This window comes from Pezoporus wallicus, unplaced genomic scaffold (genome assembly GCF_028554395.1).
Source record: "Pezoporus wallicus isolate ANWC-B61680 ecotype Strahan unplaced genomic scaffold, APGP_CSIRO_Pwel_v1 scaffold_7392, whole genome shotgun sequence".
NCBI classification, from domain to species: domain Eukaryota; kingdom Metazoa; phylum Chordata; class Aves; order Psittaciformes; family Psittacidae; genus Pezoporus; species Pezoporus wallicus.
Window position 1 is genome coordinate 2,357,950 of NW_026639923.1, and position 18,424 is coordinate 2,376,373.

Sequence of the window (18,424 nt, forward strand, 5' to 3'; positions counted from 1 at the left end):
TCCAGCCCGCTCGGCGGCGCTGTCCCGCGGGGCGGAGCGCGGAGCGAGCGTCTTTCGCCTCCACCTCCGGGCGGGGGCCGGACGAGAAGTTCCGCTTCCGACAGTGGTGGCGGCCCCATCATCATCATCATCATGAACCGGCCGAAGACGGCTGCCGTGCGGCGGCCCAGCACCGTGCCCAAGCCCTCCGGTGAGTCCTGCCGGGCCGGGGAGGAGGGCGGCGGGAGGGAGGCCCCGGTGTTGTGCGGTGCCCGGCGCTGTCACGTCTGCCCCGTGTCCCCTCGCAGCGCACCCGCCGCCGGGAGACTTCATCGCGCTGGGCTCCAAGGGGCAGAGCAGCGAGGGCAAAGCCGCCGTCACCCTGCTGAAGTCGGCGCCCCCCGGGCTGCCCTCCGAGCGCAAGCGGGACGCGGCCGCCGCCTTAGCGGGCCCGGCGGGGCTGACCGGCTTGACCAAGCGGCCCAAGCTGTCCTCCACGCCGCCCCTCAGCGCCCTGGGACGCCTGGCGGAGGCTGCCGTGGCGGAGAAGAGAGCCATTTCACCCTCCATCAAGGAGCCGTCCGTCATCCCGATCGAAGGTGAGGCCTCAGGGTGCTCCTGCCCGACACAGGCAGGTCGGGGATGCGAGTTTTCCTTTCCCTATTCCTTCAGCCCAGGAGCCTTTCTTGGAGCCCACACACTGGCTTTGTGCGCTGCCCTTAAGGGTTTCCCGTGCTGGATGTAGGGCTGAGGTGGCAGTTTTGTCTCCTCTCCTGTTGGCATTCGCTTGTGCTCACTGTCCTGCCGGATAGGTGTTTAGTGGCAGCATCAAAAGGCTCTCTGGGGACGTCTTTGAGTGTGGATTGTGGTGTTTTATTGATATATTTCTTTAGCAGAGTCTGGATCTGAATGGGGCTTGCTTTTTGAATTGCCGTTCCGTTTTCTGCTGTTTAATACATTTGTAGGGGAGCATGCTAGCATGATCCAACTGAATAACAACCAAGGGGCATTGTCAGGTGTGAATCAGAGCTTTTCATAGCAATTAGGTTTGGGAAGAGCCATTGCAAGGGCTAAAGGTGATCTGGTCTGTGCTCTGCTTTCCTGGTGACTGGCCCTGTCAGCACCTCAGGGCAAGTTATTGAAGGTAAATGCTGATGCCTGTGTGTTGGTGATTGCAGTTGTCCCCACGGTGCTGCTGGATGAAATTGAGGCAGCAGAGGCAGAAGGCAATGATGACCGTATTGAGGGGGTGCTGTGCGGAGCTGTGAAGCAGCTGAAGATGAACAGAGCCAAACCTGATACCACGCTGTACCTGAGCCTCATGTACCTGGCCAAAATCAAGCCAAACATCTTTGCCACTGAAGGGGTTATTGAGGTGAGGGCTGTGCCTCTTAGGCTGATGTATCATTGCAGCACAGTTCAGTGTCCCTCAGGTCAAAGCTTAATCTGCGTGTCTTTAAAATACTGTATATCTGTGGCAAGCTACTGCAATTTGTATTTCTCTCTGTAAAGCTTTTCTGTATGCTTTCTTGTTAGAGGGCTTGATTATTACTTTAATTTTGTGGATGGTATTCCAGGCACTGTGCAGTCTGCTCCGAAGAGATGCTTCCATCAACTTCAAAGCCAAAGGGAATAGCCTTGTGTCTGTCTTGGCCTGCAACCTTCTGATGGCAGCTTATGAAGAGGATGAGAACTGGCCGGAGATCTTTGTCAAGGTTATTGAACCAAGGGTGCTTCTGCTGGGCTGAGGCAGTGGTGGGCAGACTGGGTAAAACCAGACAGGTTTGGGAAATACAAGTGTTGCAGGGTCTTCTAATTTGTCTGTAGGAATTAAACCAGCCCATTAATTTAAAAGGCTAAGCTTTTGAAAGACCAGCTTCTACATTTTGGCTGTAGAAGCTGTAAAATCTTTGCTAAGGATTAATCAGCTGTGTTGCTTGAGAGGGTTGGTGCCTGTAGAATTTGGGTTGTGATGGTTGGGATCTTTTTGCTCTTATGTGGCTTTCCTGCAGTCATCTGATCTGTTTTCCATTCATGCAGTGGTTATGCTGATTTCCTACTTTGCAGCTGTATATTGGAAGTAAATAAAATCTGGGGAAGCTCACAAGTACTCCTTTGATTAATCAGTAAAAATAACAGCTTGAGCATGGTTTGTGATCTCTTCTGCAGGTTTACATTGAGGACTCCCTTGGGGAGCGCATCTGGGTGGACAGCCCTCACTGCAAGATGTTTGTGGATAACATCCAAACAGCTTTTAACACAAAGATGCCTCCTAAGAGCATGCTCTTGCATGGAGAAGTTGGACGTAGCGGAGGGGACCTTAGTGCTGGTAAGAAGGTGTTTGGGAAGTAAGAGCAGAGAGGGGTGGGGAGAGCATGGAGCCTGATGAGCTCATTGACTGGTAGAATAGTTTGTTACTTGATGGTGTCAGATAAAATAGACTTTGAGTTCCAGGCATTGCTTTTCCTCTCTTTGGGGCTCTTTCATTTCCTGGGGACGTTTGAGGGCAGGCAGTGAAAGAGGTCTGGGGAATGTGCTTCTGTGTGTGTGTGGTACAGTGTGAGGAAGCAACTAATTGTGGCTTCCTTCAGTGCTGCTGAAGGGGATCCTTGGAAGAAGCTAAACACATGAGAGCATGAGCGAGTGCCCTGTAGAAAAAGGAGTTGTCTTACGAAGCATGCTGTGTGCTGGTCTCTCTTAGGAAGCAGCCCACACCCTTCCATGACAGAGGAGGAAGATAGCCAGAGCGAGCTGCTGATTGCAGAGGAGAAAATGAGCCCAGAGCAGGCAGGCCAGCTCATGCCCAGGTACAGTGCTTCTTGCTCTTCTGACGTAGCTGTGTGGCAGATCTGTCTGTGCTCACCCACTCCTGCAGTGCTGCAACAGGGAGCTCCTTTGCACTATCTGTCCCATGGCACTTTCTAGAGGATGTTAAGCATCAGATAAAACTGGGTGTAGGAGAAAAGAGTAGACTTCGTAATGTGTACCACAAACAAGAAAGGATGCTGATCTCTGAACACAGCAAAGTGTGATTGCGTTGACTTCTGTGGAAGCGAATAAAAGGCAGTTTGTGTGGCCCAGGTATGAAGACCTTGCAGAGAGTGTGGAGGAATATGTCCTAGACATGCTGCGGGACCAACTCAACCGGCGCCAGCCAATGGACAATGTCTCCAGGAACCTCCTTCGACTGCTAACAGCAACCTGTGGCTACAAAGAGGTGCGACAGACGGCTGTGCAGAGGCTGGAGATGTGGCTGCAGAATCCAAAGGTAAGGATATAAGCTGTTGAAGCAGCACAACTCTTCTGGACCTGGTCTGGAATCCAGGAGGGCTGCATACTGTACACTGCATAAGTTTCTGAGCTGTAATGGTAAGTGACAGTAGCCTTTCTGTTCTTCCTTTGCAGTTGACCAAGCCAGCTCAGGACTTGCTGATGTCAGTCTGTATGAACTGCAACACCCACAGCTCGGAGGACATGGATGTTATCTCCAACCTGATCAAAATTCGTCTCAAGCCGAAAGTCCTTCTCAACCACTACATGCTGTGTGTCAGGTGAGTGATTGGGACTGTAACAGGAAGGGAAGCACTCTGGAAGATGTGCCCAGGGCCCTGATGGGCTCAGTGTCTCTGCAGAGTGGTTTTAAATACCAGCTTGGACCGCAGGGTGTTGTGTGTGACATTTAAATGGATTTCAGTGGCCTGGAAATCTTTGTAATCCTTTAATATTGCTGGACATATGTGCTGCTCCATCCTTTTCGCTTTCATGTGCTAAATACTTCAAAGAGAAATCAAAACAGTGGGTCTAGCTGCAATGAAACATCAGCTCTGATACCTCTGGTCTTCCGTTGCAGAGAGCTGCTGAATGCACACAGGGATAACCTGGGCACCACAATCAAGTTTGTGATTTTCAACGAACTGTCAAATGCAAGAAACCCCAACAATATGCAGATCCTGTACACTGTGCTTCAGCATAGCTCAGAGCAAGCTCCAAAGGTAGGTGTAGGGTCTTGTGTGACTGATGGTACTCCCAGAGCCCCACCGGAGAGATTTAGTTGGTTTGAGTCTCAAATGAAATCTTTTCACATACAACTGTGAGATCTGTATTGTACTGTTTTGAAATTACATTATTACACTTGTCAGGAATAAATGTACAGGGGTATTTTCTAACTCCCACATTCTGGGTGACCAACCTTGGGGTAATGAAGTTTCATGAGAGAATGGTTATTACAGTTCCCTGGGGGTCTCGAGGACAGGAACTGTTTTCTTGTGTCGTTTTATTTTGTGGATGAAGATACCTTACAATTCACTGAAAGTTTTCTCTTTCTGTATGGCCTTAGTACCTAGCAATGGTGTTCCAGGATCTTTTGACCACTAAGGACGATTACCTGCGAGCTTCACGGGCTCTGCTGCGAGAGATCATCAAACAGACAAAGCATGAGATCAACTTCCAGGCCTTCTGTCTGGGTCTGATGCAGGAACGCAAAGAGGCCCAGTATGCAGAAATGGAGTTTAAGGTACCACTATTTGACCCTAGTGCTGCTGGGTGTACCGGTGGTGTACTGACTGTTGTGCGGCTGGGTGTACCAGTGGTGTACTGACTGTTGTGCGGCTGGGTGTACCAGTGGTGTACTGGGCTCTTCTGTAGCTGCTTTTCTGGCTGCTCTTTCTTTTGTTCTTTGTTACCTGAGTGAGTCAATATTTGTGTGTCTTGTACCATTGCTTCCGTATCCCATTTCCAAACATCCATGATCATAATCTTGCATGACAAAACACTTTTCCAGAAGGCAGCTTTGGGTATTATTGGCTCAATTCATCTTTTCTTTTTTTAAGGAGCGATTTGTCATCCACATAACTGATCTGCTAGCTGTCTCCATGATGCTTGGTATTACAGCCCAAGTGAAGGAGGCTGGAATTGCTTGGGACAAAGGAGAGAAAAAGAGTAAGTAGAACAACTTGGGTTGCTTCTGAAGATGGGCAGCTTAGTAGATACCTCCCCCTGAGGTTGGGGGAATATTGCATCTAGGGTTAGGAAGAGGTGAAAGTCTCCATTCTAAACAGAAGCATGGGGGGGCTTGCTATCATCCTGAGACTGACAGAGCTGGGAAATGTGACATTTCCATGGTTGGGTGATTCTTGTATCTGTGGAAGTAGTGGTCGAGAGGCTAGGGAAAGGGAACTGTGTAGGAAGAGGCCTCAAGCCTGGAGGGGCAGCCATTAGGATTACTGAGTATTTAATGCTGAGAAGACACACCTTTGGGGTGGCACTGATGTGACTGCCTGGGTATCTTCTTCTCACAACACTTAATTTGTCCATGCTACATCTTGTGGTTTTGTTGCACCAAGCATCCGAAAGCAAAGTATGTGTGGTGTCAGTGCTGGGATACTCAAGGCTGTCCCACTATACCTCTCCCCAGTTTACTGTTGATGCTTCAGAGCCTTGGTTAATATCTGCTCTTAAAACAGCCACCCTCTCCTGCTTGGCTCTTGAAGATGCTCTTCATACATGCGTAGTTTGTAACCTGGCTGTTTTTCAGACCTGGAAGTGCTGCGCTCTTTCCAGAACCAGATTGCTGCTATCCAACGAGATGCTGTCTGGTGGCTTCATACGGTCGTTCCATCTATCAGCAAGCTGGCTCCAAAGGACTATGTGCACTGGTAAGAAACACAGCTTGGTGATCTGCAATGCATAGGCAGTTCCTTTCCCAACAGTGTATGACATTTTGTGAAAAGCCATGTGTATGCCAGGGTTTGGTTGGATTTCTCTCCTCCTGTCAGACAGGGAACAGAAACTGTTTTAGCAGCGTTTATACTGGGACTGTCTCCCCCTCTGCAGATCCATCCTCTTACCAGAAATATATAATGGAAAATATTTCTGATTTGAATTATTTGGGTCCACACAATAGGGAATTTCCAGTTTCCTGACGAAGCATGATCCCTGTGGACTCCTTGTTCCTTTGTCTGCTGTCCTTTTTCAGGCTGTATGGTTGTAGGCTCCATAGGTAGTGGTGTCTTTCCTGCCTGCTTCTGGCAGACAGCTTGTATCCTGGGCTCTTGGCACAAGGCATTACAGTAGCAGGTCAAGCCAGAATTAATAGTAAGTGGGATGTGTTATTGAAGTATAAAAGCTGAATGCCCATACTGTGCAGTCCTCTCTGTTATGATTCATGTTGTTACTTTTGCTAGACTAGATTATCTGAGGAGGCTCCTTCATGTGTAAGATGGGAAGCAGTAGCAGGAGTCTGGGGAGACTGGGCTGCTGAATGTGTATTTGAGAATCACATAGATCGTGTTTACTGTCCACTTCGTCTCTACAGCCTTCACAAGGTGCTCTTCACAGAACAGCCAGAAACTTACTACAAATGGGACAACTGGCCCCCTGAGAGTGACCGCAAGTGAGTGCTTTCTCCACCCATAGCTGGGTACTGGCATGGAGCTGCTGTAGCTGGAGGCAGAGGAATGGGTGTTTTCTGGTGTTCCTTATATAGCTCTGTGTTAGTAAGACTTGGAACTATGCTTAGATTTTCTTCATCTGTTACATTGCCTTAAGATTGGGGGATGTTGCTCCATTCTCCATCTGATCCTCTTCCTCCTTTATTCCTATTCCCTGTGCCAGGCTATTCTGTATCTTGATGCTGTAATTGTGAGAAGGGCCGTCCTGTGCTGTCTGCTTTACTGGGGTAATGTTAGGAAGCTCAGACTCAAGCAGGCTGAAATGTAGAGGTACAAGGCAATGTGAGCAATATTCCATAAAGCAGTTTGTTTCAGGCAGTTGCATTTGGAGCTGGATACTTGGGAAGGGATTGTGAACTAAGCTGTGATTTCTCTTCTGCTCAGATGAGCTCTAGGGTCTGTGGAGTGTTTCAGGAGCCCTCATACTGCTGTCAAAAGAAACCTGATTGATGTCTCATGTCTCATGCAGCTTCTTCCTTCGCCTCTGCTCCGAGGTGCCCATCCTTGAAGACACCCTGATGCGGATCCTGGTGATTGGTTTGTCGCGGGACCTTCCTCTTGGCCCTGCGGATGCTATGGAGCTCGCTGACCACTTGGTGAAGCGGGCTGCGGCTGTGCAAGCAGATGGTAAGACTGCATAAATCTCCAGTCAGCAAGTGGTTCCTCCTGTCTTCATGTCCTGTTATTGCCACAGCTGGCTGTGGTAGCTCCTATCACATACCAGAGAGCCTTTGCACCACCTAAAGCATGTTTTAATTGGGGTGGCTAAGCAGTTGGCTGAAAGCCAGGCACATGTTGCTGTTGCTTTCTCACTAGAGAAGCTTCTTATTTTCTACTACTGTCTCTCTCTGTTTCTAATTTTGTGTCATGGAGTGTTGGGGAAATTATTGGTTGTGTTGAGGATGAAGGACTGTGAATAATCACCCAAAGCTTGGAGTTAACATCTAAAAATTCAGTTTAGTCCTTTAGACATACTGTAAAATGAGTAGAAATTTTTAGGCCATGCAAAAATGAAAAGGTTGGAAGTTAAGGTAATAAACCTATATATAGCATGCTCCTCATCATTCCATTCAAACACTGTTACAGAATAGCAGTTACAAAAGCACCCTTAACTCTTAACCCCTGTTATGAATTCATTCAGCATTTGTCCTGTCATCCTTGGAGCTCATTGAGTTACATGTGTTTGTGTCAGAGTTTGATTCTAAAGCATCTTACATGCTCTTAGTGCTCACTGGTTAATAGCAAAGTCTAATCCGGTGCAAGTGGAATGAACTAGACTTTGCTGTGAAAGTATGTCCAGTCTCTCAGCATAGCATATTAAATGCTGCACCATTTCAGATACTGGAAGAATTGGAGTTGGAGTGAGTCTGAAAACTTGCAACAAAGTTGAATAGCATTTTTAGTTCCTCTGAGCCCCAGAAGTTCCTAGCAGATTTACTGCTTATGTGAAGAAGTTTATCTGAGTTTTGAAACAGGTATCATATTGGATGCATTTGGGGAAAAAAAACCTGCCCTTAAGAATTTAAACCAAATTGGAGCTGAAAAGCTCGATATCCTTATATATTGACTTACAACTTTTAAGTGTTGCTGCTTTTTAAAGTGTTGTTGGGTTTTGTTCCTGTAATATCATGAGAACAAGTCCACAATAACCTAGTTGCTTGAAGTGAAATTTTTCTTATACTGTAATGCTTTTCTTGAAGGACTTTCAGCCAGGTAGACAGGTCAATAACTTGCTTAGTCTTTTCTTCTCCTCCAGATGTCGAGGTCCTGAGGGTAGAAAGAATCCAGCTGATCGATGCAGTCTTAAATCTGTGCACTTATCACCACCCAGAGAATATCCAGCTACCCCCAGGGTAAGGCTTATCACATAGACCATCTTGTTGTGATCTAGCTCATTTCCACTTGGTGACTAACAGTCCTAACTCACAGGTTTTGAGATGCTTTTGAGTTTGTAATAACAGAGTCGTGAGGAAACCTTTCACTGTTCAGCTGGGAATTTCTCTAGAGCAATTAAGACCTAATTAAGACGTGACTCATAGAATGGGCTTTCCTCTGCAAGGACTCTGACCTTTCTGCTCGTGATATTTTCAGTTGAATCTATCTGTCCCTCCTGAAAGAGGCTGAATCTTTAGATCAGTGCATGATTAAGGAGAAAAGCAGCCTTGAGGTGGGCTTAAGTAACCAGATCTGACAGTTTGTATTTGTGGATGGCTTTTGCAGGTACCAGCCTCCAAATCTAGCTATTTCTACCCTCTACTGGAAAGCCTGGCCTCTCCTGCTGGTAGTGGCTGCATTCAATCCTGAAAACATTGGTAAGTGTGGACATCAATCAGGTTATTATTTCTGCTGCAAAAATTGCCCAAGGTGCTTTCTGCTGAAGTCTGGATGCCTGTGTTCAAGGCATGTGCTGGGTTGATGAGATAACCACGGTTAACTAACTGTGTATTCCCTGTGTGTGCAAAAATACACAGTGTGGAGGTTTAGACCACCTTGTGGCTGGAATCATGTGGCCTGTGCTCTGAAGTGTGGTGGGCTGTTCTGAAGTGAGCTTGTTGTGTGTCTCCCCATTTTGGAGTGTGTTTGAATATATATAAAGACCCTCACTTTTTTTCCTTGTATTCCTGATTGCTGTTTTCTCTGCTGCAGGTCTGGCTGCCTGGGAGGAGTACCCTTCTCTAAAGATGCTCATGGAAATGGTCATGACCAAGTTAGTATGGTTAAACCTCTACATAGGTCAAATCAACCACTGAAAACATTTATGTCTGCATGAAGTTTGTGCCACCTGGCTCATTCCTTTCCAGTAGAACTGATGTAAAATAACGTGGCTGGCAGCAACACCACAGTTTGAGTGGGAAAGGTACTTTCCCCCAACAGAAATACTAGAAGTAAGGAATAAAACTTAAAATAGGGAGGGATAACTGTGGTGTGCATTGCTGAAAAGGTTTCAGTCTCTCTGGCCCCATTGGGAAGCTGTCTTGTTTCTTTCTATGTTGCCTAATGGAAGCTGAGGTTCTGAGGACGTTCTGCCCGTGGTTCATGAGTTTTGAATAAGCCAAGATAACAATTTTCTTTTACAACTTATTTTCTCAGTAATTATTCCTATCCTCAATGTACCTTGACGGATGAGGAGACACGCACAGAGATGATCAATCGTGAACTCCAAATCTCACAGAGAGAAAAACAGGAGATTCTTGCATTTGAGGGTCATCTGGCTGCTGCATCCACGAAACAAACCATTACAGAGAGCAGCAGCCTCTTGCTGTCCCAACTGACAAGTCTGGACCCTCAGTAAGTAACCTTCTGCTGGGTGGTGCCATCATGAAATCCCAGTTAATGCTCATCAGGAAGCTACTGCTCATAGGGTGGTTAATGTGGGCAAGAGGAGCCCTGAGATTTGGTAGCCTGAGGTCCTTGTCCTTCTGTTGCCACCTCCATGTCCCACTCATACACTTCTGAATTGGCTGATCCTCATCAACACCAGAGTGAAGGTAAGTCTGCATGGTGGATAACTTCTTGTTTCTCTGGCAGGGGCCCCCCACGGAGACCTCCACCACATGTCCTGGAGCAGGTAAAAAGCCTGAACCAGTCGCTTCGCTTGGGCCACCTCCTGTGCCGCAGTCGGCATCCTGACTTCCTTCTCAACATCATCCAAAGACAGGTGGGCTGCCTCGATGGCTTGGCTGTGTTGGGATCTGATCCCTTGTCTCAAATGTGAGCAGAGTGAGGGGCAAAAGGAAGCTAGGGGGAAGGGGGTTTACTGCTCTGGAATTCAATGATCTGTGTGCTGCATCTATATTCTGCTGCTGTTGCATTGTTATTCTCCTGCTTCCTAGGCCTCATCACAGTCAATGCCATGGCTGGCAGATCTGGTTCAGTCCAGCGAGGGTTCCTTGGATGTCCTACCCGTGCAGTGCCTTTGTGAATTCCTGCTGCATGATGCTGCTGATGAGTCAACCTCAGGTGAAGAAGAGGAGGAGGGCGAGAGTAAAGACCAGCGTGCCAAGAAACGCCAGGTGAGTATTCTCTTATCACTTCTGTTACCTCCTTTCTGTGCATCCCAGCTTTGACTTTACTGGAAAGGCCAACTTCTTGTTCCACAGAGACAACAGAAACAAAGGCAGCTGCTTGGACGCCTGCAAGACTTGCTGTTGGGTCCCAAAGCAGATGAACAGACAACTTGCGAGGTGCTTGACTATTTCCTGCGACGCTTGAGTTCCTCCCAGGTGGCCTCACGAGTCCTTGCCATGAAGGTGAGCAGAATGAAAATCTTCTTGACTAAAGTTTGTCCAAAACTGAGGGCAGAGTCCTAGGCTCTTATGAGTTAAGAACCCAGCACAGTGAAATTCTTTCACGCCACCCTTCTTCATAACTTGTCTTAGTCTTCAAACCCCATGAAATGCACTTCTACTCCCTACTGCTCAAAAACCTTCTCTGTTCAACAGTCAAGTAGTACTTTTCTTAAGGTAGATCTAGATTTTGCTGTTTCCTGTGAAGTTCAGGTGTAGACTCACAGATCATGTGTTCCATGGAGTAATTGGCAGGAGCCAATGGGCAGTGTAAATGGGTGACTGCCTGTTGTTCTAGAGCATAGTCAAGACAAGTACAATTACACAGGGCTCAAACAGAATATGCTTGGAGAAGACTGAAACCTCAAGTGGAGGTAGCTGTCAAGCAAAGACATTATTTGAGATATGAAACCTGTTATGTGCTGCATTCGGATTGCTCCATAACGTTTGAATCTTGTTTCTATTGTATTAGTATGAAAGTAGTAGTCCAGCTGCAGCTTCAAATGCAGCCATTGTGTCCATGTGACTTCTACAGGGCCTGTCCTTGGTGCTGTCAGAAGGGGGACTGCGTGATGGAGAGGAGAAAGATCACCCCATGGAAGAAGACTCTGGTGATTCTGAACTGCTGCAGGGATATCAGTGGCTGCTGAAAGACCTCCCGAGGCTGCCACTGTTTGACAGTGTTAGAGCAACAACAGCTCTTGCCTTGCAGCAGGTAGGTGTTAGTAGCTGGAAAGGTTAAGTGACCAGCTTGCTGTTTGTCCTACTCGTGCTGAAATGAATCAGAGCAAACGTGCGATATCAACATGTTTATATGCTCACAAAGAATTTTTCTTATGCTGATGCTTGTTTTGGTTAAATCTTGATTTCTAATGAGAGGAATTCTCATTCTAGGCCATCCACATGGAGACTGATCCCCAGACCATCAGTGCTTACCTGGTGTACCTCTCCCAGCATGCCCCTGTGGAGGAGCAGGGACAGCACAATGACCTGGCGCTGGTGAGAGGCCAGGTGGTTGGGGCAGAGGGGTTGCATGGGGGAGACCTGGCCTGTCTCAGGAAAGTGGTGACTTGCTGTACCAACAGGATGAGTGTTTTGGGAGCATGTGAATCTGGTAACTGCATGTTTGCGTTACTGTGTACGTGTTGGAAGGTAACCTGTGGCTTTGGTTTCATATCATGAAATGATATTGGAGCAATGACCTCCAGTCCAGCTGCCCATAGGATGGGGAATGCAAGAGTGAATAGTGGTTTGAAAGAAACCCATCACTTGGCAGTGTTTCATGAGCAAGCAGGTGCTAAACCTGTAGTCCCATGTATCTAGGAGAGAATGGGAAGTCAGAACAGTAGTGGTGGGCTGTGCATTTCCCTGTCACCAAAATTTTTGGTTTTTTTTTTTCTCTTTTAAAGGTTTTGGTGATTTATTTTTTTATCAATTTATTGGTTTTCCATTTTTCTGTCTCCAGGTGCTTTTTTTCATTGCTTTTAAGGCTCATGTACTTTTCCCCCCTCCATAGATCTGTTTAGATACATGGAGAAGGTTAACTGATAAGAGTCAGTAGGTCCGTTTCTTTAGAGAAATGCATGTTTTTACTGGGTAATGCTCACTTTGTTATGGGATGCATCAGAATGCAGCTGTGCTACAGCTGGGACACTGCAGTGTTATCACAAGATGCATGCAAAGCACTGGCATTTTCCCTGTTGTGACAGTTCTACTCTTGACTTTACACATTGATCTTCAGAGTGGTATTAACTGGGATGATGATGGAAACTGGAGAATATGATGCAATGAACAGGAGAACCTGGCTGTGTTGTTCAGTAAAGACCTCAGGGATCTCTTCCCCTTGCAGGATGTAGCCCGACTCATCGTGGAGCGCTCTACTATCATGTCTCACCTCTTCTCCAAGCTCTCATACTGTGCTGAGTCAGATGCAGTGCTTGTTGCTCTTCTCTCCATCTTTTCTCGCTACATCAAACGCATGCGCCAGAGTAAGGAGGGCGAGGAGGTGTATAGCTGGGTGAGTGCCTTCCTGCCTGTCTTAAGTGGGTAAAAGAAACCAGACAAGTTAACAGAAGAGAAGCCTTTTGTGGGTATAAACCACGTCTGGTTCAAGAATTCCCTCAACTGGATGTTGGCATAATATCAGAGCCAGTCATAAAAAGCTTTTTTTAACTTCCTTGAGTAAATTTTGTGGCCACTGTTGGAGATATTGGGCTGGGGGGATGGACGACTGTGATCTGGCTAAATTTGTCCAATATCATGCTCTCCTTTCATCTGTATGTCACATATCCCATTCTCCTTTCTCTCCCCACCTTTGTTCATCCTTGTTTTTTTCTGTTTTTTCCCAGTCAGAATCCCAGGATCAGGTGTTCCTTCGTTGGACTAGTGGGGAAACAGCCACTATGCACATCCTGGTGGTTCATGCCATGGTTATTCTCCTGACACTAGGGCCACCTCAAGGTTAGTGAAATGTGCTCAGATATATTCAAGGGGCCATGGGCAATACAGAGACTTCTCTATCTGCTGTCTCCTAATAGGTCATGGTGTTAATCCTTCTACTCAGGGCCTTGTCCCTTGCAGTTCTTGTTTGTAGCTGTAAAAGGTATTGAAATATTGCTGCACAGAGTGATTTGCAGGCTTATTATTTTTGCCTTCTGTAGACAGGAAATATTAAAATGCTGTTTCCCTCTGTACTAAACAAGAGGGACTCCGAGACTTGCTATAGTATGAGAACTGGGCACTCAGATTTGTAGTTCATATTTCCACTTGATATTGTTTACTGCCAAGTTGTTTTTCTGACAGTTGAACAAAGAAGTGTTCTGGTGTATTGATCTGTACAGAGAAGGGCAGGCTGTTCTAGGTGCTTATGAACATGGGAGATAATTTTGTATCCACTCTTAAGCAGGGGATGGTGATTTTTACACCTTACTGGATATATGGTTCCCAGAGAAGAAACCCCTTCCTACTGCATTTCTGGTTGACACCTCAGAGGAGGCTCTGCTGCTCCCCGACTGGCTAAAGCTGCGTATGATCCGCTCTGAGGTCCCACGTCTTGTAGATGCAGGTGAGCCTGTGGCATGTTTGTTGCTGGTTCAGACCCTCCTGAAAGGAAAACGAGAGGCTTCCCTGTTCCAATCCTCTATGCACCCAGCTATCATATTTGGATGCCTTTGGATGGGATCATCAGTCACTGCAGACACTGCAGCTGCTCAGGGAGCTTGGATTTAGCAAGGAGTGTGTTTAAATGCAGTCTAAACATACAACAGATTCTTTGCTACATCCCTTACGGCTGCCAAACAGACATACAGAATACGAGCTGGTTGTGGGCATGGGATGTAAAGGGATGTCCCAGGGTGATTCCCTGCTCAGCCATGATGTGTAGTTCATGTACAAGGGTTTGAGAAACAGGTACAACCTCACTAACCATCAGACCCCACAGATTAATCCCTACAGCATTAAAAGCAGAACTCGGGGAAATCTGAGACCAAAGGGGAGGTCAGTGTCTTTGGTAGAGCTTCTTACTGCAGCATGAATTGCATTTCCTCCCACTCTGATCTAGCTGAATCTTGCCAGGTTTTGCATGCATTCACTATTACTTTTAAAATAGAGGAGTGAGTATGGATGTTATGCTTTCTGAATGTTTTAGAGGAAATGAGGGACTCTGAATTGGAGTCCCATCTTTATTACAACAATTCAGATTGAACAAAAAGCACAGCATTGCTTCCATAGGGCAGTGCTTGCAATGTGGAAAGCAGTGTTTGAAGGATGTAAGCTGTGCCTCTAGTTACTTTTGTCCTTGCACAGCTCATCTGTGCTCTTTCTCTTCTTAGTATTCAGAGCTTTCGTCCCTTTCTTACTAATTAAATGACAGCTGTCTATAGACAGTGATTGAATTATTCAATAATTCCTGCCTGCAGCCATCAACAGGGTGGAAGTTATTTTTTAATATGAGTGATTGGGTTACTGAGGTTTTGATCAAGTTAAACAGAAGATCAGATTAAACAGTGAGTGAATTAACTGGAAGATGCAATAAGAAGGCAATGATTTGCAGAGGAAAGAAGGCATAGTAGGCAGCTGTCAGACGTTCTGGCTTTAGGCTCTCTTCAGTCCTGTCACTAAAGTGTCACTTTTGGTCCAGCCAAAAGCACAAAGATCAGGTAATAGAGATGACCCTCTGTGGGCAATTCAGAGGTCTGAGGACTCAGTGTTTGTGTATTTCAGCCCTGCAGGACCTGGAGCCACAGCAGCTGCTTCTCTTTGTTCAGTCCTTTGGAATCCCAGTTTCCAGCATGAGCAAACTTCTGCAGTACCTGGATCAGGCAGTGTCTCATGATCCGCAGACACTGGAGCAGAACATCATGGACAAGAGTAAGAGCTTTAGATAAGGCTGGCAAAGCATTTTACTTGAATGGTTTTCACAGGTATCTCATGTGACTTCTTTGGGAAAATCAAAACTAGTTCAGCAAAATGTGTGCACAGGCTGCTTTGGCACCCTCTTGTCACTGTAGATACCTCCCTAGAGCTTGTCTGGATGGCCTATGGCTGTATTTCCTGAAATAGAAGAAGGAGTTTGTAGATTAGATTATAAAGAGCCTAAAAAGTAATTTGGCAGCTATCTTATGAAAGAAACAAAGTGTAAAAGCATTGTGTTCACAAAGTCCATAGGAGCAGCAAATTCCCTTTACTGTGGGAGCTGTGCAAACAGCTCTGTCCTGGTTTACTAAAGAGGGCAAGACGATGATGTGTTCATGGTTTTTTCCTTTTTCAGACTACATGGCTCACCTTGTAGAGGTTCAGCATGAGAGAGGAGCAACAGGAGGCCAGACTTTCCACTCCCTGCTCACTGCCTCCTTACCAGCCCGCCGAGGTACTGCCTGAGATGGCTCAAACTGCCGAATATCAAAGTCGTCTTCCAAACTTCCTTGCTGTTGAGAGGGACAGGAAGAGCTATCTTCAAAAGGGGTTGTGTGGCAATATATCAGCAAGCTACAGTTAGACACCAGTCCTTGGTAGAGATTTTTGCTCCTGGCAAAGGGAGAAATTGCAATATTTTTGCAGTTTACTACAATGAGTTGTTGTGAGTGACATGGAATAATAGGTCTTGCTTGGCCTCAAGAGAAAAGCTACTAAATTCCTCACTAGTTAGAGACTGTAAAGCTGAAGATGATCCAGTGTTGGGGCTCCAAGTGCTAGCTGTCATAACAGCATTTATCATTTGTTTTCTTTTATTCCTCTTGCAGACAGCGCTGAGACTGCAAGGTCAAAATCCAGTCCTGAGAACTCTCAAGGCCAGAGCCGGATCCGGGCCTTAAGCCAAGTGCGAGTTCTGGGCCCAGAAGATGATCTGGCAGGCATCTTCCTGCAGGTACTTGTATAACCTCTAGCTGATAAACTGCTTCCCTGCAGCAGGCTCACAAAATCTGTTTCTCTTATTCTTGTGTCTTCTGACCCTTTCTACTGCAGTGTTTGAAGGCAGTAAGTATGAGAGCCCTGCATCCAGTGAGGCTGCGCCATTACAGCCGGGTGGGATTGATACTGGAAGGATTTTTCCTTTTAGTTTGGACATGATGTGGCTTTTGATTATGCCTAATGCTGTCAGTGCCTCTTAGCATGTTACTGTCTCTGTACCTTGTTTCTCTGTGTATAGTGGCTTTCCTCTCAGCACTAAGATGGAGGATTTGTGACATGCTCGCAGGGCCTAGACAGCAAAGCAGTGTGCAGATAGCATTTGTATTGTCTTGCCTGCTTGCAGAGCCTCCCTCTCTTCATTGACTCCAGAAAGAGTCTACAGGGAATTAGTTGGCCAAGTTAGTCGCCAGTATTTGGGTGGTATGGTGATAACAGTGTTAGTGTTGATTGTCATTTTGGGGTTGCATAGATGCCGTGTATGTTCCTGTACCAGGAACTGAAACATTAAATAAGCTGTGTCAGAAGGCTCCTGTTAGACCACAGGCAATATAATTGTACAAGTTAGATCGGTCCTCTGCTTCAGGATGTTCATGGTATAGCAAGTTCTTTCATCTCTTATTCCTTCCTGTGTTCTACCAGCTTTTCCCACTAAACCCAGACCCACGATGGCAGAACTCAAGCCTGCGCCCGCTTGCCCTATCACTACAGCAGGCCCTGGGGCAGGAGCTGGCTCACATCCGCCAAGGGAACACGCAGGTGACTGGGATCACAGCACGACTTCTCCAGGCAGTAGCTGCACTCATGAACTCGCCGCACAGTGGAGCATTGGTGATGGCCATGCATCGCAACCACTTCATCTCCTGCCCCCTCTTGCGCCAGTTGTACCAGTATCAGGTGAGCGGTGTTAAGATGAGGATCTCTGTAGTATTTAACAAAGAGGGGTGAGGAGGAAACGGTCTGCAGTTCATCTGCTCTGCTATGTGCAGACTCTCTACCTCTGTAATGCTGAGCATGACACAGAGGGAGTTAAGTTGCCTGGACATAGACATCTGGGTGCAGGCTTGCCACATTAGTCTAGCCCTGCTGAGAACTGGGGCTTGCATGCAGGGTTAGGTGTATCTTACCTAGTCTGGAAGCTCTTTAGCATGGTGGATTAGCAGCTGGTTGGTTTTGAGATCTCTAGCCTGTGCTGTTTTGGAGGAAGGATGTGTCTTGCAAGCCAGGGCATTTGCAAACAACTTGAGAACTGAGTCTGTTGTTCCTTAAAGAAGTCTTCAGAGCAGGCTGACATTTATCCAATGAAATAACTCATTCCTTTTGTCATGATGAAAGAAGGCACAAAGTTACTCTTAGTTATGCTGGGAGAGTTATTGTGTGTGTGACTTAGTCTTCTGCTTTGCATTTGCACACTAGGAACCACTGCCTTATGAGTGAGCTGTGGTCCAACAGCGTAGGTGTGCTCTATTTAATCTTGGCAGTATGTGCCACTAGCTCTGTCTTTCCTGCTATTTTTGTTGTCTTCTTGAAATGTGTATAAGCAAGTGTCTTTTGCCGCACTCCCCAGCGCTGCATGCCACAAGACACTGCCTTCTCCTCGCTCTTCTTCAAAGTCCTCATGCAGATGCTACAGTGGTTGGAGAACCCTGCAGTGGAAGATGGTCCTCTGCGTTCTCAGCTGAAGGCCTTTGCTGTGCAGTACTCCTCAAGGCACAGAATCAGTGATGGTACTGGCATTGTGCAGCTTATGGGACTCAGAGTCGACAAAGTGGGACAAGAAAGGGACAGAAACAAAACTGCCCCCAGGGTAGAAAGTGTAGTGGGCTGCCTTTTAGAGAGCTATGCTTAGGAATAGCAAAGGGAGGTTTTGTCATGTGCTGTATAAACTCCATGGGGAGGCAAACAAGTGACTTGGCTCTAGGGGCTTGCAGTAGACAACTGGCAGCATCTCACTCAGCACAGCAAGTCTTTCAGGGAAAACTTCCAATTGCTCAGGCTGGGAATTCTGTGCTAGCTGCAGTCGTGAAAGATGAGAGAGTGACTGTGGAACAAGGTCACATCATGGCTTGTTTTACCATCTGCCATCTCATGGGAGGAGGAGTATATAACCAATGGGAAATGGGTTTATGGTTCTAGAGTTTTCTTGTAGCCACATGTCCCTGTAACATGTAGAAGAGCTGTCAAGAGTTTTGGTGGGAGTAAAAAGGCAGTAGTGTAGTGTGTATTCTTGAGTAGTTGTGCCCTGGAACTTCGTGGACATCTCAAGAAGAGTAGCCTGATGTGAGGCTGCCTTGGCCCTGTGAT

At 46.7% G+C, this 18,424-nt stretch overlaps 1 protein-coding gene across 2 annotated transcripts in view; it reads left to right on the forward strand.

The window, feature by feature from the left end:
• The first annotated feature begins 131 nt into the window (after positions 1–131).
• INTS1 (integrator complex subunit 1) overlaps positions 132–18,424 on the forward strand; it is a 28,573-nt gene continuing 10,280 nt past the window's right edge. The window contains exons 1-31 of one of the 2 annotated variants that reach the window (XM_057416979.1): positions 132–190; positions 288–578; positions 1,158–1,354; positions 1,557–1,694; positions 2,149–2,308; positions 2,681–2,786; positions 3,061–3,247; positions 3,385–3,530; positions 3,830–3,971; positions 4,316–4,492; positions 4,809–4,917; positions 5,513–5,633; positions 6,293–6,370; positions 6,898–7,055; positions 8,185–8,281; positions 8,649–8,740; positions 9,075–9,135; positions 9,519–9,716; positions 9,957–10,086; positions 10,262–10,441; positions 10,529–10,678; positions 11,250–11,429; positions 11,609–11,713; positions 12,564–12,731; positions 13,063–13,174; positions 13,617–13,778; positions 14,936–15,082; positions 15,483–15,581; positions 15,955–16,079; positions 16,763–17,017; positions 17,688–17,847. In XM_057416979.1, the coding sequence (XP_057272962.1) occupies positions 133–190; positions 288–578; positions 1,158–1,354; positions 1,557–1,694; positions 2,149–2,308; positions 2,681–2,786; positions 3,061–3,247; positions 3,385–3,530; positions 3,830–3,971; positions 4,316–4,492; positions 4,809–4,917; positions 5,513–5,633; positions 6,293–6,370; positions 6,898–7,055; positions 8,185–8,281; positions 8,649–8,740; positions 9,075–9,135; positions 9,519–9,716; positions 9,957–10,086; positions 10,262–10,441; positions 10,529–10,678; positions 11,250–11,429; positions 11,609–11,713; positions 12,564–12,731; positions 13,063–13,174; positions 13,617–13,778; positions 14,936–15,082; positions 15,483–15,581; positions 15,955–16,079; positions 16,763–17,017; positions 17,688–17,847 (4,489 nt within the window). In that variant the 5' untranslated portion in view covers position 132. The remainder of the gene's footprint in view (positions 191–287; positions 579–1,157; positions 1,355–1,556; positions 1,695–2,148; positions 2,309–2,680; positions 2,787–3,060; positions 3,248–3,384; positions 3,531–3,829; positions 3,972–4,315; positions 4,493–4,808; positions 4,918–5,512; positions 5,634–6,292; positions 6,371–6,897; positions 7,056–8,184; positions 8,282–8,648; positions 8,741–9,074; positions 9,136–9,518; positions 9,717–9,956; positions 10,087–10,261; positions 10,442–10,528; positions 10,679–11,249; positions 11,430–11,608; positions 11,714–12,563; positions 12,732–13,062; positions 13,175–13,616; positions 13,779–14,935; positions 15,083–15,482; positions 15,582–15,954; positions 16,080–16,762; positions 17,018–17,687; positions 17,848–18,424) is intronic. The other variant, XM_057416980.1, reaches the window with a different exon arrangement.